This window comes from Lynx canadensis, chromosome C1 (assembly GCF_007474595.2).
Source record: "Lynx canadensis isolate LIC74 chromosome C1, mLynCan4.pri.v2, whole genome shotgun sequence".
Lineage (NCBI taxonomy): Eukaryota > Metazoa > Chordata > Mammalia > Carnivora > Felidae > Lynx > Lynx canadensis.
In genome coordinates, this window is record NC_044310.1 from 24,552,312 (window position 1) to 24,576,105 (window position 23,794).

The 23,794-nt window shown below is 56.2% G+C and overlaps 2 protein-coding genes across 4 annotated transcripts; one reads left to right on the forward strand and one right to left on the reverse strand.

The window, feature by feature from the left end:
- The first annotated feature begins 6,413 nt into the window (after nucleotides 1-6,413).
- On the forward strand, nucleotides 6,414-15,414 carry HPCA (hippocalcin). Of its 3 annotated transcripts, XM_032594251.1 has the most exons (5): nucleotides 7,107-7,151; nucleotides 9,515-9,913; nucleotides 14,220-14,325; nucleotides 14,447-14,558; nucleotides 15,239-15,414. In XM_032594251.1, the coding sequence occupies exons 2-4, from the start codon at nucleotides 9,536-9,538 to the stop codon at nucleotides 14,542-14,544; spliced, it is 582 nt and encodes a 193-aa protein (XP_032450142.1). In that variant the 5' UTR covers nucleotides 7,107-7,151; nucleotides 9,515-9,535; the 3' UTR covers nucleotides 14,545-14,558; nucleotides 15,239-15,414. The 3 variants fall into 3 exon arrangements, with proteins under 3 accessions (XP_030183298.1, XP_032450142.1, XP_030183297.1); XM_030327438.1 differs by lacking the exon at nucleotides 7,107-7,151 and adding an exon at nucleotides 6,414-6,448 and having other exon boundaries at nucleotides 14,447-15,414; XM_030327437.1 differs by having other exon boundaries at nucleotides 14,447-15,414.
- TMEM54 (transmembrane protein 54) lies at nucleotides 15,363-21,528 on the reverse strand. Its single transcript, XM_030327434.1, has 6 exons — nucleotides 21,450-21,528; nucleotides 18,543-18,736; nucleotides 16,687-16,746; nucleotides 16,355-16,543; nucleotides 16,070-16,204; nucleotides 15,363-15,650 (listed from the first exon to the last, which is right to left on the reverse strand). The coding sequence occupies exons 1-6, from the start codon at nucleotides 21,463-21,465 to the stop codon at nucleotides 15,576-15,578; spliced, it is 669 nt and encodes a 222-aa protein (XP_030183294.1). The 5' UTR covers nucleotides 21,466-21,528; the 3' UTR covers nucleotides 15,363-15,575.
- Nucleotides 21,529-23,794: the final 2,266 nt, after the last annotated feature.

Below are 23,794 nucleotides of genomic sequence, written 5' to 3' on the forward strand. Positions count from 1 at the left end.
GGTGTGCACACGTGTGCATTGGGTGTGTATGCATGTGCAAGCATGTGCGTGAGTATGCATGTGTATGTGTGCTTGGACCTAAGGCTGTCCATCCCGGGGATTCCCAGGGCACATGCCTACTTGCAGGTGCCGGTGCAGAATCCCTGCACTGATTCAGGAGACCCCTCTGTTCACTGTTACTATGGAAACAAAGAGGCAATCCTCAGTCTTAGGGAGAGCCTAAGGTGCCAGCAATGAGAGCTGACCCAGTGTTCTCAGCAAGGGAGACGGATCGGGAGCATGAGGCCCTGGCATACGGCGACCTCAGCCTCTGGGGGTTGGGTTCTGGGACTCTGGGAGCCTCGGAACCTTGTGGGAAGCCCACACTTCTCCAAGGCATCCTGGCTTACTGGAAAGAGCTCAGGAAATAGAGCTGGGTCCCATCTTGGATCTGGCCCTAATCTCATGCACAGTCTCAGGCAGGGAACTCGATCTCTTTGTGCCTCTGTTTCTTCATCCATAAAATGGGGCCAATAGTGGGTGCCAGCAGAAGCCTTGGGTTGGGATGTCACCTTTCCTCTCCCCGGAAGGACCTACCCTCTAGGCTGTATGAATGTGTACCCCTGAGCCCCGCAGTGTCACACAGTAGCCTCCTTCATGTGAACCACCCTCCAGTGTCTTGTGGGCTCCTCACAGCACCTCTAGGAAGGAGGAGGTTCACAGAACTGAAGCTCCAGGAGAACACAGCTGGCCGTGGTGGGATCAGGTCTGCTGCCCCCACTCCTGTGGGCCCAGTCTTGTACCACGTGTGCAATCTCTCAGGCTACCAAGCCCCGCTGCAGGGGTGACTGGGGATTCCATCAGCTTCTCTGGATTGTAAGAGGCAGGCGGGGGTGGGGGAGAGTCATCCTGTGGCCATGGGCCCTGGGCAACCCCCCAGAGCAGAGCTGAGCTGCTGGAAGGCTTCTGGAGAGCAGATCCCAATTTAGGAAGGACTTCAAAGATTTGGGGGGCAGCACCTGGCTGGCTCAGTCAGAAGAACTTGCAACACTTGATCTCAGGGTCATGAGATTGAGCCCCACGCTGGGTATAGAGATTACTTAAATAAATTTAAAAAAACTTAAGAAAAATTTTTTGAGGGGCGCCTGGGTGGCTGTCAGTTAAGCGTTGGACTCTTGATTTCAGCTCAGGTCATGATCTCATGGTTTGTGAGTTCAAGCCCTGCGCTGGGCTCTGTGCTGACAGTGTAGAGCCTGCTTGAGATTCTCTCTCTCTCCCTCTCTCTCTTCCTCTCTCTCTACCCCACCCCCATCTCTCAAAATAAATAAATTTTAAGAAATAAAGACATGTAAGAACTTAAAACAAGCTTTTGTTTGGACTCTTTAGATTTTGACTCAAGTCTCAAATGAGGTCGAGCGCCTGCATGCAGGTTGTAGACATGCATATAGAATTTCATATACAGTTACAAGTGAACACTCAGCTTCCTGCCCTTTATCCTACTTCCAAGAGTGACTATCCCATTTGCTGTGACCCCAGGAACAATTTTCAAACAGAGATATACCAGGAGAAGCTGCAGGAGCAGACTGAACGTGTAATGCGATGAAAACGTGTAAGAAAGACCCAAACACTTATTTGCAGAAGAGCTGTCACAGAAGGGGCCACTTCTGATTTGAGGAGGGGGCAAAAGAGTGGGCCTGGATGGGGGACCTAAGGCAAGCCATCGAACCTGAGGCCCTTTCAGCTGAGAGTTGCTTTCACCAGCAGAGAGAAGAGGAAATATTGTGCAGACAAGGGGTGGCTGGGATGTTACCTCACCTGCCTGCATCACTTTACCCCACCCCCGCCTAGGTTAAAACCCATATGCAGGGAGATGGGGGTCAGGGAGCCCCCTTCCCTCAGCTTTGACTCCAGATCTTTTCTTCAGCGTAGAAGGGCCATCTGTAGAGGAGATGGGCCTTGGGGGAGTTTTCGGAGGAAGGTGGAGGGTAGGAGCTGAAGTGGAAGGCAAGCGTTGGGTGTATTATGAAAAGTCTCCAACACCCACTTACTCTGGTAGTGGTGGGGAAGGTTATTAAGCAGGGAGGAAGATTAGATGTGGAGAAACTGAAGGCTGGGGAGCTATAAGAGGACCAGGTGATAATATAGGGCCACCAGAGGAGGGAGTGGGGTGGAGTGGGGGGTGAGTTGGGGGTAGAGGACAGGGCAGGCCTGAGAGGAATGCTTTGGTTGAACTCTGACTTGGGAAGTAAGTGTGGGATGAGGAGAAGAGAGGGGTTCCTGGAGGGGACCCAGGCACAGGGCAGGCTGGGTGGAGGGCCATAAGCTGGATGCTGGCTAGCTTGAGGCCGAGGTGCCTGGGGGCTGGAAATACAGGCTTTACTGAGAAGAAACCAGAGTCAGTGGGGTTGTTTTTGTCAACTTTTCCAAAGCTGGGAAGGGGTCACATCAAGATGTGAACCTGGGTCTGTTTCCCTGCAATGTCTGTAAGTTCACACTGAGGGACCAGCAAAGGTGCAGCCCCTTTCTGCCTCCCTTTGGCTCATGGATTCTGAGCGTGGCAGAGAGATCAGCTGCTCATGTTTTTTTTTTTTTTTTTTTTCTTAAGAGAAAGAATGCTCACATGAATGGGGAGGGGCAGAGGGAGAGAGAGAATCTTAAGCGGGCTCCAAACCTAGTGCAGAGCCCATTTAGCACAGAACCTGCCTCGAGTGGAAACCAACTCAGGGCTTGATCTCACAACTGTGAGATCGTGACCTGAGCTGAGATCAAGAGTCGGATATTTAACTGACTGAACCACCCGGAAGCCCCTCAGCTGCTCTTACCCAGGAGCAAGTGGGGGATGAATGGAATGAATCTTACTCAGGACTTGGTGCTTTTCTTGGGGGCACTGTGGCCATCCCACCACCAAGGAGCCCAGTAACCTCAGGGACTCTGCAGGCAAAATCTTTAAGCCCAAACTTCTTCTCAGTAGGGGGACCATCTCCAACCAACCCCTGCCTTCCTGATCCCTCAACACCAGCGAGGCCCTGTTAGCTGGCTGGAGCTGACATTAACAGAGCACTGACTGTATAGGCCCAGTGTCCCGAAATTTACAAGCTTCCTCTCACTTAATCCTCACAAAGACCCTTCAGGGAGGCATTAAAATTATCGTTTCTATTTTATAGATGAAGGAACCGCCTGAACCTTCCAGAGGTGAAGGTTTGCCCCCCTCCACTGTGGGGTTAGGGGGCCGGGTCAGGTTGAGGCTGCTGTGTGATGTGGCCCAGCAGCTCTCTGAGCCCCATCTGTAAAGTGAAGCTTGCTGGAGGGACGCCACCCAACTCTGATTTCAGTTCTGCAGTCCCAGCTCGCAGGACTTTCCCAACACCCCCACCGCCCCCGTTGTGTTCCTCATGGCCCAGCTCCCTTGGGAACAGCCAGGCCCGCCCCCTCCCCCTCCCGGGCTGTGCTCTTGGCAGCTCTGAGGCCCTGGGCTCTGGTCCGGGGGTGGTCCCCGGCGGTGGGAGGGGTGGGCAGAAGCTGGGATCCGTTGGGCTAAGACTGGGGCATCCTCAGAGACCCCCCAGACCCCCACCTCTGGGTCCATGGTGCTCCAGGCTGGGGTGGGCAGGGCCCTTTGGAAAGGGGTGGCTTGAGGTTTAATCACTTTATCAATGTTTGTTTGTGTAATTCAGCCCTGAGATGCTTTTCCCTCCATCTGTCCCCACCATCTGCTCCCATCAGGATTTTCCAAACCATTTGGGACCTAAGAGGGGAGGGTGGGGGCTGTGCCTCTGAGGGGGCTGGGGAGGGGCTGCTTCCACCTACCTCACTGAGAGACTTCCAGAGAGGAGCCTGGGCTCCTGAGTCACATGGAATTGGGTTCAAATTTTGGCATTGTTACTTTCTTGCTGTATTACCTCCAGCAGGTGGCCTCACTTCTCTGAGCCTCAGTCTCCACATCTGTGAAATGGCAGTAACATTATTGACTCCTCAGGATTAGTTCAGATCAAAGGAGGTGATGCCTGCAAAGTACTCTGCATACAGTAGGTGCTCAAGAGATCTGCAGTCCCCTCTCCATTCACCCCCCACTTGCTTCTCTCTCTGGCATCCCTCTTTAGTGCTAGAGGAGGGTGGCCACCTCTGGTTTCTGTACCCCAGCCCCACTCCTCAGACCCTGAGGACACCGCCTCCTGTGGGACTTGCCCTTTCTTCTATCCCCCATGGGTCCTACTCACTGCTCAGTTCACTCAATGACCCCGCTCAACATCTACCCTAAGCTGTGCCTCTCTCTCCCTCCTGGATGCCTCAGTTTGGGGTGGGAGGGGGATGAGTATCATCAGCAAGGACACCCCCTCACCCTCACCCTCACAACAAGTCTTCATAGAGCCCTTCAAATCTGCAGGGTTCCAGGGCCACTGAGGCCTCCTGTCTACTATGCTCATGCCCAGAATTTCAGGCCTGAGGAGACTGTGGGGCAGCAAATGAGGCCTGTCTGGTCAGGGGTTTCGACAGGGGATGTCAAGGCACCCAGGTCACTTGTTTAGACTCTCTGTTCCAAAAGGGGAAAAGACTTGCTCCAGATTATCCAGAAGTGAGGGACCCAGGTAGGTCTCCTGACAGATGCCCCTCTGGCCCGCTTTTCTGGGCTATATCTCAGGGCACTAACTCTTGGGCCTTGGTGTACAATATGGGGAGCCCCAAGCCTTCCTCTTTGGCTCTGGGGGACCTCCCATTGCTTCTTAGGCCCCCAGGAGGGGAGAGGTGGCTGATTGGAAGTAGTACAGAGCCTACCAGGGTTCACACTCTGCCCCCAGATCTACCCCACTCATTCCAGGTACAGGGAAAGTCAAAAGAAGGTGAGGCTTCCAGGAAGAGGAGAAGGCATGGTCCTGCCATCAGAAGCCCCATCTACTGGGGAGACAGAATTCAGACTGGGGGCCCTGAGGGCAGGGCATCAGAGTTACCCTCATAGGGAAGAAAAACAGCGGGAATAGAAGAAGGCTCCTGAGGGGCTCAGCCAAGAAGTCAGTCTGTAGGAGGTCAAGCTGGCAGGGGGTAGTGGGAAGAAGCAGAGACAGTGACTGAGCAGCACCCTGTGAGGATAAACTGCGACCCCCCCACCCCAAGGATGGAGAGGAGGATCCAGACCCAGCTGGGAAGATTCTCTGGCTTCAGGCCGAGAGAGAGGAAGGAGGAGGATGGGGAGGAGAAGCCCAGGCAGTGAATGCTGGGCAGTCCCCTCATCCAGCTCCAAACAGGGCAGGCTCTCCAGGCCTAGTGGGGAAGATGGAGGAAGCTTGTCACTCCAGGGGCCTGGGGTGGGGCCTGAGCAGCAAGTCTCTCCCTGCCCCCAGGTCCTCACACAGGAGGCAGCTGGGAACCACCCACGCATGTCTGGCATCTCTCACGCCTCCACTGGGGGTCCCAACACCAGAGCCAAGGCACACGGAGGAACTGATGTTCTAGAGGGCCCACATGTCCAACCTCCCCCACCCCCTCCACCGCCGCCTGGCTCCCCAGCTCCTCCAGTTGGGACCTCCCCATCCTCAAGCAGGAAGGACTAAGACTAGACTTTGACCATCTGAGTGGCCTGGTTGGGGACCTGGAAGTGGAGCTTTGGTCTGAGCCCTGGAGAGCCAGGGGTGTCCCGGCTGCCACCGACTTGGGAGGAGGTGTCCAGTCAGAAGGCAAATGCTGTCGGCTCACCTTCAAAGTAACCAGACTCCTCTCTCTCACCCTGAAATGGCCCCTGGCTTCCACCCTGGCCCCCACTCTTCAAGTCTGTTCTTGACAGAATGCCTGAGTAAGCTTGACCTGAAAGTCAGACCCTCACTCTGCTCAAGGCCCCAACCTAGAGCATCCCATGTCACCTGGAATAAAATCTACAATCCTTGGAACGGTCCTCACAATCTTTGGAATGGTCCTCAGCACTGCCACCATCCCAGCCTCTAAACGCCGATCTCAACTTTTCCCAAAATATGTATCTAATACACCACAGAGTTGACTTGTATATTTTGTCCACTGTTTACTGCCCGCTGCTGTAACCCCACTGCCTAGAAAAATGCTGGGCACAGAAATAGTGCTTGATGAATATTTGTGCGATGAAAGGATGAAGGCATATGGATTCAAGTCCAGGCCTTCCATTCACCAGCTGTGAGACATGGGGAAAATCATTTACCCCTCTGAACTTCAGGTTGCTCATTTGTGAAGAGGGGACAATAAGGCCCACCTCCTAGAGATAAAGGACAAAATTCGAGCCCAGGATGTGTGTGTGTGTGGGGGGGTTTGTTGTTGCAGAAGCTGGCTGAAGGAGGATGCAGCCCCCATCCTGGCAGGAGGAGATGTGCTGGGGGGTCAGCGACTCCGGAGAAGGGCGTTCCTGAGGTAAGGTGCCTACGCACTTCAGAACCCCCGAGACTGGACAGCAGAGGCAGAGCCTGGGGACGGAAGCGAGTATGGGAGGAGCAGTTTAGATCAATGTTGGGAGGTGAGATTCATTCTGAGAGGGGTGGGGGGTGGGGGGAAGGGCGGTGAGATCCGGGGCGGTGGGCAGGAGATGGGGGCGGGGCTCTCTAAGGCCGAGGTGGGGGAGGGGGCGTGTCTCCCCCCCGCCCAAGACCTCCGGGACTGGAGAAATGGGAGCTGCCCCCTCGCGAAAGAGCCCCCAGCTCTGTTAGTTCGCGAGTTGAGGCGTGGTGGCAAGGAGGGCGCCTATCGAACCGCCCAGGCTCCGGATTCCGCTCGCTGAGCGACGTGCGGCTTCGCGCCCAGGAAGGGTTGGGGGTGCAGCGGCCGGGGTTGTCCCCAGCTCGGAAAGACGTCTCTGGGCACTGACCCCCCGGACCCCATTCGGGCTACCTGAGTCGAGATGCTGAGGAGATGGAAACCTCTGTCCTCCTCCCCCGGCGGGCGCTCCCTAGTGAGGGGGCCGGGGAAGTGAGGGCGTCCCCTTCCCTCTCCCGGGCAGGGGCGGGGGCAGAGCCTAGCTCACTGCTTCCCCCCGCCCCGGGGCTGGAGGGGAAGGGGAGGAACAGGGACCCCCCCCAGGGGAGGGGCTCCGGGCCAACGCCGCGGGGCGTCTCCCTGGCAGTCCCTCCCCCCGCCCCCCGCCCGCCCCTCCGGCCGCCTCTGCCGCCGCGCGCCGCAGCAGCGCCGCCTTCCCTGCGCAGTCGGTGTCTCCGCGTCGCTGGGTGAGTGGGGGCCGCTCCGGCCGGGGCTGGGTGATGCGGGGAGGGGGCAGCCCGGAGGGAGGGGGCCCCGTCCAGCCTCTCCAGCCCCGCCGCTCTCGCGCCTCCCGGGGAGCCTCCTTCCGAGGGCGCTGGGGAGAAGGGGGCTCCCCAAGGGGAAGAGCGCGGCGTTCTCCAGGGTCCTGACCGCCGAGTGGCCAGCGGGGAGGAGTCGCGTTCCGGCCGCCTCGGAGCGCCCCCTCCAGGAGGGGCCCCGCGCCCGGCGCTCTGAAGCGTGGGCTCAGGGCGAGAGCTGGGGAGAGGTTGGAGAAGGTCCCCAGGGCGAGTTTCTCAGGTCGAGCTGGGGGGCCTCCCACTCGGGGGACTAGGGGTCTTTGAGGAGACAACAGAACCTTCTACCACCCTCGTTTCCAAGTCTTCCGATTTGGAGGGGCAGTTCTGAGGGTGGCAGGGAGGAGGGGGCCACTGGAAGATCTCTCCTGCCCAGCGCATCTCTCTGCCCCCGCCCCGATGACCCAGTTCCTTGGACCTTGAGGAGGGGACTAAGGGACACACTTCTCCGCCCCAGCCCCACGCATTTCCTCAGTCCCCTCCCACACACTTGTTCATTGGGTCCTCAGTCTGGGGCAGAAAAGGCTGCTTTAGAATGGAGGGTCACCAACTTGCAAAAACATGCATGTGACACTGCTGAGGACACACACAAGTCCACTAAATGGCCACTCAGGCATATCCCCCTCATACTGTGATGGGTGCGTACCTAGTCACATGCACATATATTGACTGAAACACACGGGAGTCAAATGCCATGCAGAAACCCGAGACATATGTGCGTACACGAACCCAAGCACTCACACACATGTTCATCCACATGTGCACAGAGCTATGTGCAAATGCACACACAAGGAACATCCTCACCCTGTCTCACTCACAGCCCGAGGCTGGGGGGAGGGATTCACTTGCATACACCCCTACACTCCTGCCTGGAACTGCTTGGCTGTCTCCTCTCCATTGCCTTCCCCTCAGCCCTCCGCGCCTTAACCTCCTTTACTGAGGGGATCTTTCTGGACTATGTGAAAGGTAAGTATTGGGGAAAGGTTGGCTGGCCAGGGCTCTCACTGGAAAAGAGGCCCCTGTTATGTCTGAGAAGGGCTGCAGCTCCCTCTCCTGGGACCTGCAAGCACCCCTGGGAAAAGAAAGATGGCAAGGCTGCCTGAGGGTCCCACGTGCAGCTGGCCATGTGAGAGGTGTCAGCATGGGAGTTGGCTTGTGATGGCATTTGTGAGACATGTGGGGTCGTGGGCTGGTGTCTTGATGCACAGGGTATGGGAGCTGTTCGTGAGTGGTGCCGTGTGTGTCAGTACATGTGAGTTGTGGAGCAGAGGGAATGTGGTGTGGAGGCATGGTGACCCATGGTGGTATGTGAGTGGCCTGGGAGCCAGTGTATGGATTTGGTGAGCTATGTAGCATTAATATGTGTCAGTGTGTATTCATTTGTATGTTGTTGTGCATGAGTCTTGTGGCATCTGGGTACACATAAATCATTTTTATTTGACACTTATGTAGCACATATACGTGTAGGCATCATTCTAAGTGCTTCGCATGTATTAACTAATTTAATCCCCACAATAATGAGGTAGGTACTATTACCCTCATTTTACAGATGAGGCAGAGAGAGTATAAGGAACTCATCTAAGGTCACCTAGCTGGCAAGAGGCAGACCTGAGATTCAAACCCAGGTGGTCTGGCTCTGGAGCCTAGGTTAACATCTATCTTACACTGGCCTTTGTCAGGCACACATGTGTGGGGGGAGAGAACAGGTCAGTGTCTGGGCTGCAGGTGTATTTTGTAATGAGCAGGCATATGCGAGGCAAAGAAGGAGCAGGAGGGAAGAGGGAAGAGGACCAGAAGGCCTTTTTGCACCTCCCTGGGCAACTCTGGGAGGCAGCCCTGTCACTCCACGGCTTTGCGACCTGAAACAGGTCACCTCACTTCCTTGAGCCTGCCTTCTCCTCTGTAAAGCGGGGCTAACTCCTGGACTTCACTTTGTGAGTGTGAAATGATATTCACTTGTGAAAGCCCAGTGGCCGGCACTGAGAAGGCTCTCCGGTAAATGTGAGTCCCCTTCCCTTCCTCCGTCTCCTGGTCTGTTCCCTGGGAAACTGTAAGGTCCTGGGAAATGGTGTGGAGCGTGTCACGGGCAGGATGCCGGGGTATGGGCTGTTGACTTTGGGCCAGCTGCTCTCTTTCATTGGGTCAAATGAGAGACTGGAGAGCCTGGTGTCTGGGGGGCCTTCCTGGAGTGGCGTCAAGGGGCCGAGAGGGCCTGACCATTTCCTCTCTACCCCTTGACCCCCTCGGGAATCCAGGTGGGACTTGGCTTGGTGGCCATGGGCAAGCAGAACAGCAAGCTGCGGCCAGAGATGCTGCAGGACCTGCGGGAGAACACGGAGTTCTCGGAGTTGGAGCTGCAGGAGTGGTACAAGGGCTTCCTCAAGGACTGCCCCACGGGCATCCTCAACGTGGACGAGTTCAAGAAGATCTACGCCAACTTCTTCCCCTATGGTGACGCCTCCAAATTTGCCGAGCACGTCTTCCGCACCTTTGACACCAACAGCGATGGCACCATTGACTTCCGGGAGTTCATCATCGCGCTGAGCGTGACCTCGCGTGGCCGCCTGGAGCAGAAGCTCATGTGGGCCTTCAGCATGTATGACCTGGATGGCAACGGCTACATCAGCCGCGAGGAGATGCTCGAGATTGTGCAGGTGGGCCCCTGGACCCCTCAGAATGCCAGATGCAGGGCCCAGCAGTTGGCACCCCCCATTCCCTTTCACCCTCTCGAGAGCCCTTGTGGGTAGGTAGTGGCGGGTGCTACTCTTGTGACCCATTTAAAAAACTATTAGGAACTGGTTTCCAATTTAAAGAAAAGTTGAGAAAACTGTCATATATCCTTTACCCAGATTCACCAATTAACTTTTGCCATATTTGCTTTATCATTACGGGCATGCGAGCGTGTGTGCAATGCTTCGCTGTTGTTCTGAACATGACCCTCCACCCCTGAATACATCAGGATGTATTTCCTAAGAACAGGAACATACTCTTACATGACGCATAATATAATTATCAAAGTCAGGACACTTAATGTAGAAACTATTTTCTAACGTAGATAAATGCTATTATCTAACTTACGGACCATATTCCAGTTTTGTCAACTGTCTCGAAATGTTCCGTAAGGCACTTTTTACCCAGGTTGAGGATCACACATTGCATTTCATTGTTGTGTCTCTTTAGAGTCCTGTAATCTGTAGTAATTCCTCAGTCTTTGTCTTTCCAAACTTGACATTTCTTCAGAGTACAGGCCAGTTATGTTTCATTGATCCTCATTTACTCAGGAGAAAATGAATGCTCAGGTAAAGACATTGGCCCAAAGCCACACAGCCTGTAAGTGGACTACCTTGGGTCCACCATCCACTTTCCATGAGGATACCCAGCCACCTTTCAACTGACTGAGGGCCCATTAAAAACCTAGTACTAAGTGATATGTTTATATCCATGAGCCAGTGCATCCTTACAATAACCCCGTGAGGCTCAGAGAGGTGAAGTGACTTGCTCAAGGTCACACAGCATGTATGTGGTGGAGTCAAGTTCAAGCTGGCCACCACTCAGAGTTGCCCCTAGAAAGGGATCTGGCTTCTAGTTCTGGAGTTGGCTTCAACTCTTAGATTTCCCATTTGTAAAATGGGGATGGTGATACTGACCTCACAGGGAGATTTAAGGACCTGATATAAATGCTCTTTCTTAGTACAAGTTTAAGTGTAGCATATATTAGCTCAATCTTCCAGAGTGCCTATCCCCCTGGCCCAGCATTGAAGTCCATCAGGGCTCTGGTTCTAGTCTATCTATCCAGTTCCTAGTTCACTTTTTGCCTGAGCCTGTGTTTCTTCACCCATATAGTGAGGGTGTTAGCTCCCTACAGTACCAGGTTGTTGCAGGTATAAAGTGGGACAGGGGCTCTAGCAGGAGAGAAGAGAGTCCTCCATATGATTGTTACTTGGCAAATGTTAGATGCTGTCGGTTGCTATTCTCTCCTCTGCACATTCTCTGCTCTAGCCAGAGTGGCCTTTTCAACATCCTTAGGATATGCCCTGAGTAATCCCACTGCACAGCTTTGCACAAGCTCTTGCTCTTTCCTTTTGCCTCCCTGAATCCTTTCCCTCTGGTTCCTCGGCTCTGCTGCTTCCCCTTCCATTGCATCCGGCCCCTACTGGATTCTTGCTTTGGCTTCTCTCTTGCTAAGCATCGGGGTATGCTCTCTTGAGCTAGACTAGCATGGGCTGCTTGGGGATGCGCTGCCCTCCCTGTGTCTATCGCTAGGGGTAAAGCCTTAATGTTTGTGACCCCCATGGACCAGGCATGAACTCTCTAGCTGACGGACAGTGAGAAGTTCTGGGGGTCCTGGTGGAAGGGCTGGGGCAATCAGGGTGATGGAAAACAGCAACAGCTCAGGGATTGAACATACCAACCAATATGAGAGATGTTCACGTTTTACCACTTCGTGTGGTTGCACTGCTCTATACTGGTAAATCTCAGCCCTGTTGGGGGCGCCAAACCCAAGACATCAGTCATGCCCAGCTTCATTCCTTCAGCCTCCTCAGGACCCCTGCCTGGCTGACCTCTGCTACGTAAGCCCTGATTTCCTTTATGGCAGCCGGGCAGCCCGAGACAGCCGGTGCAGACAGAGCTCTGCAAATCCCAGTGACTGATTAATTACAAGTTGGCTCCAATGAAACAGTAAGTGCACAATTCCAGACAATTAATTAGGAGGCCCAGGAGAGGGCTGTCACGAGGGGAGCAGTCACTCTCTAAGTCACCTGGCCATCCTTCTCAGGACCCAACCCTGTGGACACACCATAAGGGAAAACGCTGCGTCTTGGCCTCTTGGGGCTCCCACTCTGGTGGGAGAGAAGAAGTCTGCACTGACTAGCTAAATGTGGCATCTGGAGTCTAGGGGACTGAAAGGCAGGGAAGGCCTGAGGATGTGGTGGATGAGTAATGATTATATTATGAGCTGCTGTTTGCTGACCACTTACTCCAGCCAGCTACTATTCTAACTACAACAGTGTCTCATTCAATCGTCTGGACAATCCTAATGAGGGAGAAATGAGGAAACAGGTTCACAGAGGTTAAGGACTTGTCCAAGGCTACACATAAGGATTTGTCCAAGGCTTCCACATTAGTGGAACCATGATGCCACTCCAAGTCCATCTTACTTCAAAATCCCTGCTGGTCATCACTACCCACAAGCATCTATCCCACAACTCTGAAGGAGTGGATTCTAATTCAGTCTCTGCCGTCAATTCCCTTTCCAAGCCTCCATTTCTTATCTGGAAAATGGGGATCACGATACCTGCTTTTCAGGGCCGTTGTGAGGTTAAGAAATAATGCCTGTAAAGTACCTGGCACACGGCAGGAGACTGACAAGTGGTAGCTAGTACTATTATTCCAGGAAGAGGCTGTATATTCTGGGAAACCTGAAAGGCATGGAGGGGTTGGTTGTGGCAGGGTCACTCACCAGGGGAGGCCTGATGATGGAGAGGTCAGCAGGGACCAAACGAGAAGTACCTTGAGTGACCAGGGCTGAATGGTTTGGACTTGGTACAGAGGGCAGTGGGAGGCACCAAAGCCTTTTAAGCCGTGGAGTCCCTGCCAGATGCCAGGCACTGTGCTAAGTTCTGAGGATGTGGGTACTAGCTAGATATCCATGATCTTTAGCTGTATGCTGGAAACTAGGTGCAATCCTACAAAATTACTTTCAGAGAGGTGTCCCCAAAGGAAGAGCCCAGGAGGCTCTGGGCCAGCATATGGACCTTGACCCAGGCAGGATCAGAGAAGGCCTCCCTGAGAAAGCGCTATGTAAGTGGAGTCCCAAAGAAGAGTGGGAGGCAGCAGAAGGAGCGTGGGGCAGCATCCAGAAGGAGCTGGGTGCACGGTGGGCCTGGAGGGAAGCCTGTGTGTGATGGGAGCGAGGCGGCGGCCCACTGGGCTGGGGACGTGGCGGTGGAGATCTGTGTTTGGAAAGCTTTCAGAGGCAGCGTGGGGGACAGATGCGAGGGAAAGAGGCCGGAAGGGACCAGTACGGAGGCCGGATCTGGATCTGAGGCAAGGGAAGTTTATGGGATGGGAGAAGGGAGGCTTCTTGGCAGAGGTGTCAGTTGCAAAGAGCTGGAACATCGGGGGGGATCCGTCTGGTCCTTGAGTTCTGGGGCGCCAGGACCCAGTCTGTCCCACAGGCCAAGCCCTACGTGCTCTGCCTACATTTAGCACAAATATCCTCCTTCGTGTTGCCTCCAGAGATCCTGCACGTGGCAGCTGCAGTTCTGGGCACAACTGAGCGCATGCTGTCCCCGCCTCTGGCAGATGCTCATTTGCGTTTATTTGCATAATGCCCCCGCCCTCTCTGGGCCCTGCGGCCTCGAGCCCTACAGCCCTTAGTGCGGCTCTGCGCCCCCTGCCGGGCCACACAGGCGCCGCAGCCCAATGTCACCTCCTTCGTCCAGCGCCCCCTGTAGGCGGCCGAGCGCGTGCTGCCCAGGGCCCCGAAGTTTCAGAAAAGCAGCCCTAAGCCGGTACTCATCCTGGAGCCCGCAGCGCCCCGCACCAGCTCCTAAGCCCGATGTTCTAGCCCCTTCGCTATCTGGGTCCCGATATCCTCCAACCTCTCTCCTGGCCCACTGCACTCAGCCACCCCCAAATTCTCGGCGCCCCCTCAGCTTCCTGCTGCAGGTCCTTTGTACGTGCAGATTGCTCTGCCAGCAATACCTTTCCCACCTGGCGCTCCAAGGGAACTTGGTCAGGGCCCGCTCCAATAGCCCCCTCTTCTGGGAAGCCTCTCCAGGCACTCCTTCCTAAACTAACCCCCCTTCCCGTTCCCCCACGCCTCCGTGACCATCTCTCCACCTCACCCAAGCGGGGGCAGCAATCTTCTGCGTGTGTGGAGGCCGTTTTGGATGCTGGGGGTGGGGGGCTCGGGCAGGCTCCTCTCACTCCCTGCCTCCCCCTCCCGCCCCTCAGGCCATTTACAAGATGGTTTCGTCCGTGATGAAGATGCCGGAGGACGAGTCGACCCCAGAAAAGAGGACCGAGAAAATCTTCCGCCAAATGGACACAAACAACGACGGTGAGGGGGCAGGGATGGGGCGGGGCGGGTGCCACTCCCCCTTCCTCTCCCGCGGCTCTGCTCGGCCTCCTCTCGCTGCGCGGCCGCCTTCTCCAGCATCACTGCTCCCCTCGCCCCGCAGGCAAGCTGTCCCTGGAGGAGTTCATCCGCGGGGCCAAAAGCGACCCGTCCATCGTGCGTCTGCTGCAGTGCGACCCCAGCAGCGCCTCCCAGTTCTGAACGACAGGACCCAGGTTCCCCCTCCTCCCTGCCTTCACTGGCCCTCTCCCGGCTTCCTTTCCTTGTGTCTATCCAGGCTGGGGGTCAGGCTGGTCGCACCCCCCCCCCCTTGCCCCCACCCCCCGCCCCCAGGGCCTGCACTCTGGGGTCTATGGAGAAGGCAACCCTACAGCAAGCAAGCGGTTAGCACCCTCAGTCCAAAAGGCAATATCTCCCTTAGGCAATGATTGAGATGCAGGCTCTGGCTGGGTCTGCCCTCCCTTACCCAGAGGGAACTTCAGCCATTCTCCCCCGCCCCCACCCGCACCCCGACTCACACGCAGCCTCGAGCTCCTCCCCCAACCACCGGGCAAGCTCCCCCACCCCCACCCCGCCCTTGTAGCTCTCAGCCTGGGTGGAGGGCGGAATCATGCCCAGGTGAGGAGGCTGTCTTCCTTTGGATAGGAGGAAGGATTCCGGAGGTGTGGGGGTTTGAGGAAAAAGCTTCCTTGAGTCGTCCTTTCCTGCAGGAGGGCCTCGACCCTTCCTGCTCCACAGCTCTTGTTGGCCTGGAGGCCACGATGCAAAAGGACCCCCCCCCCCCGCCCCCGCAGTTCCAGGCTCCCAGCTGTGGGTCCCATGAACCCCCACCTGCCTTTCAGCACTCGGATGAACACAGACCCACCGATCCCTCTGTATATTTTTCCTCTCTCAGAAAGACACACACACAGGCCCACGGATGGGCAGACACATCCAGAGCCCCAACCACAGCATCCTGTGTGGGAAAGAAGCACAGGGCCCCCGGCCGAGTCCCCTCCCCTGCTGCATGCATCCACGTGGAGCATCTCTGTTCTTTTTAATAACTTCAGAATAAAGTCTCATTTCAGTGCAGTGGGCTGGGTAGCTGAGGGAAGGGGTTGAAAGCCCCACCCGGGCCCCTGAGTGACCAGTGAAACCTCTCGGGTCTGTTCCAGGAATCCTGACCTGGTCACAGTGCAGACTTGGTTGCAGGGGGCCCCAGTGGTCACGGGGCCTGGACGGGCCACCAGCTCTCAGAGGGTCAGCGGCTCAGAGCTGGTGCAGCTCAGCAGGTCATGGCCCTCCACGGGCTCTGGGCTCTCCTGCATCTGCAGAGACACAAGAGGCTGCCGGGGAACTGGGTCTGCTCCTATAGGACACCCAGGGGAGGGGATGAGGGGAGGGCTGGGAGGATCTCTGGGGCAAAAGAACCTCACTACCCCCTCCCATGCAAGAGCCAGACCATACCCTTGGAGTGCCCCCAGATTGAACCCAGATACTCCTCCCTCTCCCTCAAGACTCATCCTGGGCCTTGGGGGAGCCAGGTTTCAGCTGTGTGACTTAGCTGGGAGATCTGACCTCTCTAAACCTCCGAGCTTCTCCCTTTCATCCTGGAGGAAAAACTGCCCCAGTTCTCAAGGCAGGGGCCCCATGCAGAGGGTAGGGGCAGACCAGCCTGGGCTTCCCAGCAAGGGCTCCCAGGAAATATGGGGAGTCGGGGGCTGATGGAGGGGGTGGCGGGCCTTACCATGTGGTGGCTGCTTTTCCCCCACCAGGGCCTCAGTTCCAGCAGCTGGTGGGCGAGCTGGGCACAGCGCACAGCAAACACGCTCTCTGCCACGCAGAACACTAGCGAGATGCCCCAGAGGCACAGGCTGGAGCTCTGCGGGGGGGCGGGCACAAGGGGCAGGATGCAGGGTGGGTCTCCAAGAACCCTTCCCACCTCTGATGAGCCCCTGAGTGTCACCACCCATCCCCCCACTCCTCCAGCCCTGCCCTGCCCCCTCCTGCAATCCCAGGCCTGAGCACTCACGTAAATGCGCGTGGGGTCGAAGGGACAGTCAGGCACCAGTACCAGCAGTCCGGGGCTTCCAAAAGTGCAGGCAGCCAGCAGCGCCCGGCCTTGGGTGGCAAAGGTCACGGCGATGGAGGCCAAGAGGCCCAGGGCACAGGTCAGAGAAAGAAGGGCACAGGCCATGCTCGAACTAAACACTGTCCAGCGCTGGATGGGGGAGGCCACCGGTCAACGGATGTCAGGCTTGGTCCCATGGGGTCAGCCTCACTCCCTCCGGGCAAGCTAGGCCCTTTGGGGTGGCTGCTGCCCCCACCCGACCCCTACAGCCCCTCCCAGGAGGAGCCACATACCAGGGGGATGCTGGGGAGGTAGCGTGACAACACGATGGCTGCAATGCCTGAGGTGATGACCTGTGGGGAAGGAGAGCAGGCAGGTGTCAGGGGCAGCTCCGGGTAAAGATTCCACCGAGGCCAACTCTAGCCCTCCAAGCCCCCGGCCCCTCATCTCCGCTCAGCTTTGGCCTCACTACCTCCATCTGCACAGAGGCACTGCCTCCTCACGGTCCAGCCCCGAAGAGATGTTTCTAATATCCGGTAACTCCCTGCCTACAACCTTCCGTGACTCCCCACTGCCTATAGGTGTTTAACTCAAACGGGGACCTGTGTAGCCCAGGGTCACAGGGCCATGTCACAGGCTATACATGACATGTCTCTCTGGAGTGGAAGGATTTGGGGATAAACTAAGTAAACTCAACTGGCAAGGAACTAAGCACAAAATTGATATTTTAACAAGTCAGAACACTTCATGGAGGAGAATTCAATGGGCTGAGCCCATGGGAGGCAGGTGGTCTGATGGCCACCCAGCAATGGCTTTACTTCACTGAACAGCCCCACGTAAGTGCCCCAAGCTCTGTGGGCTAGGCCCCAGTCTGCAGGATGAGCTCACAGAAAGGACACTAGCTTTGGCGTCAGACACAAACAGTTTCAGATCCAGCCTGGCTTCTTTGTATCGACAGGAGGTTGGGTGAATCCTCAGTGTTGGTTTCCCCCTCTGGAAAGCGGGGGTAACAGACGCCCCCTGTTGCCAGATGCAGTTGAGGATTAACGGAGGAAATGAGGGCAAAGCTGAAGGGGTCCAGCCCAGAGCCCATCCCCGGTGGATCTCCAAACCCTGAGCTCACTGCTCTCCTGGAGTTCCTTACAAGGCTGGTGAGAGGAACACTGGGGTCACTGGGGAACCCCAGGGGTCACTCCAGGGGACACCACACATCTGCACAGCCCGGCCCGTCCCACTGACTGAGGCTTCTCCCGCTTGCTGGGGCATGTGATCTCCATTCACCTAAGTCTCGGCGCGAGCGGGCTGTTGGAGCTTCACTTTGTAGAGGAGAGACTAGGCTTAGAGAGAGGAAGAAGTCTCTCAGCCGGGAGGTGGCAGAGACGGAACTCAAGGCTTTGATGGATGGATGTTGCCCAAAAGCTGCAGCCACCTCTGCTAACAGGTGGGAAAGAGCTCTGTGACCTTCAGAATGCCAGGCCCCTTCATTCGTGGATTCCTCAAACAGGTACTGACACCTAGTCATAGCCACGGCCACCATTAATTGAGCACCTACCATAGACCGTGCCTAATGCTAAGTTCCTGCCAAATTTGTTTTTTCGGTGTCCCCAGAATAGATCTTAGCCATTCCCACCTCCACACCTTTGCATCTGCCATTCTCTCTGTCTCTGGAACGTCATCCCAGCTTCCTCTCCTACTTGCTGGCCCCAGCGTGCCTCCTATGTGGGCTATGGTAATTGCAGCCTATCTTTGAACTCCTACTCATCCGTCAATATCCAGCTCAGGGGCCTCCAGCTCTGTGAACACTCCTGGACCCTCCCAAGCTCAGCTGATGCTCCTTCCTTTTGTCCAGCACTGCCTTGGTTACTTCCTTGTCATCATAATAATCCCAGTTCGCAAGCGTGAGCACTAACCATGCGCCAGATACCATGACACGCACTTTACGTGGATCTCATTACGTGGATCACTTTACGTGATCTCATTCATACTCACGGGGACCCTCTCAGGTGGACAATGCTACAATCCCCATGTAATAGACAAGGCAGCTGAGGCAGGGAGAGGTTGAGAGACCAGAGGCTCGGGGCTCTCTCCTTGCCCACCCCAAGCCCCCTCCAGCTCCCTCTCGCCAGTCACCCTCCTCGCCTGGCCATACCACGATGGCGGACGTGACAGAGAGGATGTTGACCACGCAGTACTGCAGAGCCACGGCATCGCGTGGGGCAACCACGTAGCGCAGCACAGTGCCGTGCAGAAGAGCGGCTGCAATGAAGCTCACATGGCCCAGCACTACCAGCACCAGCCCTGTCTTCATCAGCACCTTCCGGAAGTCCCCCACACTCAGGCCACCTGTGGGGGGACAGCCAGGTCAGGGCCATGGTGCGGCTCAGCCTCTGGCAGAGGAGAAGGCTGAGGCCCTGGCAGGATTAGTGGACACTGGGTGCTAAGTCTGTTTCCGGAGGGCTTGGGGTCAGTGACTTGTCTTCTCTGAGCCTCAGTTTCCTCATTTGGAAAAGGGGTTCACAACACCTTCGTGAGAGTCTTTGGGGCTCTAAGGCTGGAAAAGCACACAGGTGGTACTTAATAAAGGGCAGGAGTTCTTGTCAGTGCTCAAGGTTACGCGTGACAGGGCCACAACTTGAACCCAGGTCTCTAGCTCCAGGTCCATGATCTTTCTACGAAGCTCCCCATTCATTGATTTATTCATTCAGGAGTTTGTTACTCAAATGCTCAGAGTGCCTGCTCTGTGCCAGGCCCTAAGGTACCACGGCGAGTTTGACAGTCACTGTCTAGGCCCCAAAGAGCCCCTAGTGCACTGGGCAGGGATCAGATCCTGCTTGGGATTCAGTTTGGTGTGTAGAGCCTGGCACATAGTAGTCAACTCACAATTGCTGAACTGACTTGGGGCAAGAAACTCAAGCCTCTGAGGACCCATCTCCTCATCTTTAAAATGGGAAGAGGGGTGCCTGGCTGGCTCAGTCCAAAGAGCATATGACTCTTAACCTTGGGGTCGTGAGTTTGAGCCCCACGTTGGGTGTAGAGATTACCTAAATAAATTATTAATTTAAAAAAATAATGAAATGGGAAGAATAACCCTTGTCTCCCAGTGGAGGAGGGTCCCAGGAGGAGACAGATGGGAAGGTAGGTGGGGCATACCCTGGGGGTGCTGGGAGAAGCAAGCTCTTGGTGCAGGGAGACTGGACAGGGACAGGGCAAGTGGGGGAGGCTGGGACCAAAAGAACATCAGAGACTCCTCTGCAGATTCTGAGTGGCCAAGTGGCTATGCAGCCCCTGTCTGCACACCTCACGGGGAGGGATCTCTCCTCCTTGGGCAGCTCAGGCTGTTCCATATCTGCTCTTTGGAATGTCCCCTATGGGTCCTGGCTTGGCCCCAGAGGACACACACTATGCCTCCTGGCCCTGTCAGCCCCCTCATTCCAGCCAGCTCTGGGAAACTGGCCAGGCCTCTAAACTAAGTTCTAGGAAGTCCTTCCTACACCTCAGTCTCCTCATCTGTGACAGAAAGGGTTGGATCCTATTCATATATGGGAGCCCTGTAGCTAAAAGAAATGAAAGAAAGAAGGAACGAGAAGCGAGCAAACGACTCTGAAGAACGAGGATTAGAGAAGCCGAGAGAGAGAGAGAGAGAGAGAAAGAGAAAGGGGAGAGGGAGGAGGGGAGGGAGGAAGGATGGGAGGCAGGACGAGAGAGAAAGGAAGGACGAGAGGGAAAGGGGGAGGGAGGGAGGAAGGAAGAGGAAGGAAGGAAGGAAGGAAAGGAAGGAGGAGGAAAAAAAAGAAAGGAAAGAGGAAAGAGGTAAGAAGGAGGAAAAAGAAAGGAAAAAAGAAGAAAGAAAAAGAAAAAAGAAAAGAGAAAGAGAGAGAGAGAGGAGAAAGAAAGAAAGAAGAAAAAAAGAAAGAAAGAGAAAGAGAGAAAGAAAGAAAAGGAAGGAAAGGAAGGAAGGAAGGAAGGAAGGAAGGAAGAGGGACGTGGAGGGGAGGGAGGGATCATAGGGTGGATATTCTTGGGGCCCTGTGCCAAGAAGCAGTCCCTGGGAGCAGCAGGGTAGGGCTGCTGTCATAGCCCTTCTGTGTGACCTTGTGTATATAAACTCGGGAGGGGCCAGCACAGCTGGTCGCTGAGACACCTGGGGCCCTGCAGGACCCTCTGGAGCAGGACTGGGTCCTCAGAGCAGAGGGCAGGTGATGGCTGGATGGGACCTTGGAACTGGGATGGGCCTCATGAAGATAACTGCTAGTCAAACAGGAAGCTTTGTCCCAAGGGCCTGACCCACCTCGCCCCATCCACCCACCTGCCTGGCAGCCCAGACACCACCTGGCTCAGGGTTGGGCTTACGAACAACAACCTCCTAGGACCAAGACTTGGTCAAACTGGAGGGACAGGGCCAGTGTGGGGCTGTGCCTGGAGCCCCGGACAGAGTGTCAGGGCAGTCCTGACCTCTCCTGTCTAAGTGATCATTCTTAGAGCACTTAGCAATGGGTTGGCACTTCACTCTCAGGAGCCAACTTCGTTCCCACAGCAGTCCTGGGAGGTGGTGCTACCACCCCCATTTTACAGATGAGGAAACTGAGGTTCATGAGGTCTCTTGGCCAGAAAGCGGGGAGTCCCCGGGTCTGTCTGATGCCCAAGAGCAGCATCACTGTGCCCAAGGAGTGAGGCGAGGAGACACACCAGTCCCGCTCCGTCTGGATCCTGTTGGAGGAGTGGAAGGTTGGAGGTGGGAGGCTTTTGCGAGGCTGAGGAGGCGAAAGGGCAGGGAGCCTCTGGCTCAGGGGTCCCCGGGCCCTGGGTCTCCCTCCCTCTGCTCTCCTTCTGGGCCAAGCGCGCGCTGCTCTCTCCAGCGACTCTCCTCCCGCCTGGGGGTTCCCTCCTCCGCCGGAAAGGAAAGTGGGGACGGAGGGCCGAGGCGCTACCCCACCTCCAGAGGATACCAGCGGCCCTCCTCCCTCCACCGCATTGCTGGGGAAACTGAGGCCGAGAGCGGAAAGTGACCCTCAGAGAAGGCGGCGGGGGCCTCGCGGGCCGTCCCGCCGCGGCTCACCCAGGCGCAGACACATCTCGGCTCCCGCGCGGGCTCTCCGCGGCCGCTTCAGCGGGGCTCCGGGTGCCGCGGCCGGCCGCGGGGCCCCGCTCCCATCCCGGTCCGCAGCCTGGGCGCCCGCCCGCGCCGCGTCTGGGTCCCGGGCTCGCCGGCGCCCGGCCGGCCTCCCTTCCCGTCACCCCCCCGGGCGGCCCAGCCCCGGGCGGGCCCTGGCGGCTCGTTTGCATCCCGGGCCGGTCCGACCGGCTGGGCAGCCCTTCCCCGCCCGCCCGCCCGGCTGAGTCACGGCGCTGGCCCCACCCACCCGCCTGCCCGCCTGCCCGCCTCGGAGATCCCAGCCCTCCCCAGTGGTCCCATTGCACAGATGGCCACTGAGGCTCCGAGGCGCAGCCGTCGTCCAGATGGGGGCCGTAGGCGTGTTGGCTGTGGCTGCCGTGACCTGGTGGGCGCCTGGTCGGGCAGCCCCAGGGTGAAGTTGGGAATCTACTTCTTTCTAGAAGATGGGTGGTGCAGGAGCACTACGTGGGAGACCAGAGTCTGTTTCCTGACTTACTGTAGGACCTCAGGCAAATCACTTTCCCTCTCTGGGCCTTAGTTTTACTGGGCAAAGAATGGGCTCTGTCCTGGGAGTCTTTGGTCCTCCAGGCTGAGCAAGGCACTTTATTCCCCTGTCTTGGAGGTCTCTGCTCTCTCATTGGAAAATCAAGGATAATAAATATTCTACGCGGGTGATGAGACAGAATGAGATACAAAAATGAGATAAGAAAACACTTTGAAAATTCTCTAGAGTACCTTCAAAGACAGAGTGTAGACCCAGCAGGATCACGCAGTAGGAGCTATATCCTGGCTACCGGTTACTGAGCCTCTTTAAAGTGCCAGGATGGACCCCTGCCCTCCTGTGTTTTGTCCTCAGCATCTGGAAGTGGACTTGCCCAAGAGCACCCAGCTGGACGTGGTAGAGTTAGTGGGAACCCAGATTCCCACTCGGGTCTCCATGCCCACGTTTCCCATTGTGGCCGAGCTGGGGCTGCCTCCCAGGGCTTTCTCAGCCCTCAGAGCAGGCCTCTGGGAAGCACTTACGTGGCATCTGGGCAGTGGCACTTCATCGTCCGCACCCCCCACTGCACTGGTCAGTGGCCTAAACGCAGGAGCTGGCTTGGTACTTCTGACACCAGATGTCCACTGAATGTGTGCCTTTCTGCACGCCTGTTACTGGTGGCAGCTGTGCGCCCTGTGTGTCTGACACCTGGGTCAACATGCAGAGCCTCTAGAGTCTGGAGGACGTTAACACCAAAGGAGGGAGTGGAGCCGTCTGAAACTGGGCCCGGGAAGCCCCTGGGGGTCTCGGCAGGCTGCCCTGATAATCCCTCAGCAGACATGCTTCCCAGTTACCTGCTGTCTGACAGGGGAGCGGTGCACGGCAGGGACCGAGTGGGGAGAAAGACTTGCAACGTGGAAGGCAAGTTGGGGGGGGGGGGGGGGTAGAGGGGGACAGTTCATGAAGCCACTGGGCTGATGCTCCCCCAGGCTGGCATTTGAATTTTTATGTCCATGGAGACAACCTTTCAGTAGGGCAGTTGGGCAGGAGTTATCCACATGGCAAATGGTCAGACACTTGTACCTGTGACCCAGCAATTCAATTTCAAGGTCTTTACCTTACACACCAAAAAGTGCAAAGATATGTGGGGCGTCGTTATGGACAAGCTGTTCCTATAGCAAGCGAGTAACACCAAAGTGATAACCAAGAGAGGTGTGGCTCCCACGGAGAGGGAGGGAAGGATTTTTGCTCTTTGTTTTACACATGGCTATATTGTAGAAGTCTCACAGTGAGCATTTATTCTGTCTTGCTTTCGTTACAAAGACAGAAAAAAAGGACCCCTGGTCACCGCCACCCTACCCCCACTCCCACCAACAACTTTCTGATGACGAAAGGCCACCTACCTCCCAGGGGCCGCCCTGGAGGGCACATGTGGTCACGTGTGTGAGTGCATGTGGCTTCCCATCAGTGTCAGGTGGTTCCCCTGACACAGCCCATCTGGGCCTTCTTGGAATTAGGCTGGGGGCCTGGACCTCTTAAATGCCTCTGCTTTCAGATGCACAGATGAGGATTCTCTCTTTTTATTCTTGGAATAATACTGAGCTAAAGATTATTATCCTGTTTTAAAGATGAGAAATTTGAGGCCCAGGCAGGTGAAAGGCTTTTCAAACATCACACAGCATGGGGGCGCCTGGGTGGCTCAGTTGGTCAAGCATCCCACTTCAACTCGGCCCAGGTCACGAACTCACGGTTCTCAGTGATCTCAATGATCTCATCCTTCGTGGGTTCTCAGGTCATGATCTCATCG

Excerpts from the sequence above, each read along its gene's own strand:
- HPCA (XM_030327438.1), top strand. The coding sequence starts at position 9,536 with ATGGGCAAGCAGAACAGCAAGCTGCGGCCAGAGATGCTGCAGGACCTG. Across the intron at positions 9,914-14,219 it reads AGATGCTCGAGATTGTGCAG|GCCATTTACAAGATGGTTTC; the intron begins GTGGGCCCCTGG and ends CCCGCCCCTCAG. Across the intron at positions 14,326-14,446 it reads AATGGACACAAACAACGACG|GCAAGCTGTCCCTGGAGGAG; the intron begins GTGAGGGGGCAG and ends CTCGCCCCGCAG.
- TMEM54 (XM_030327434.1), bottom strand. Across the intron at positions 16,747-18,542 it reads CTGTCACGTCCGCCATCGTG|GTCATCACCTCAGGCATTGC; the intron begins GTATGGCCAGGC and ends CCTTCCCCACAG. Across the intron at positions 15,651-16,069 it reads GGAAAAGCAGCCACCACATG|ATGCAGGAGAGCCCAGAGCC; the intron begins GTAAGGCCCGCC and ends GTGTCTCTGCAG.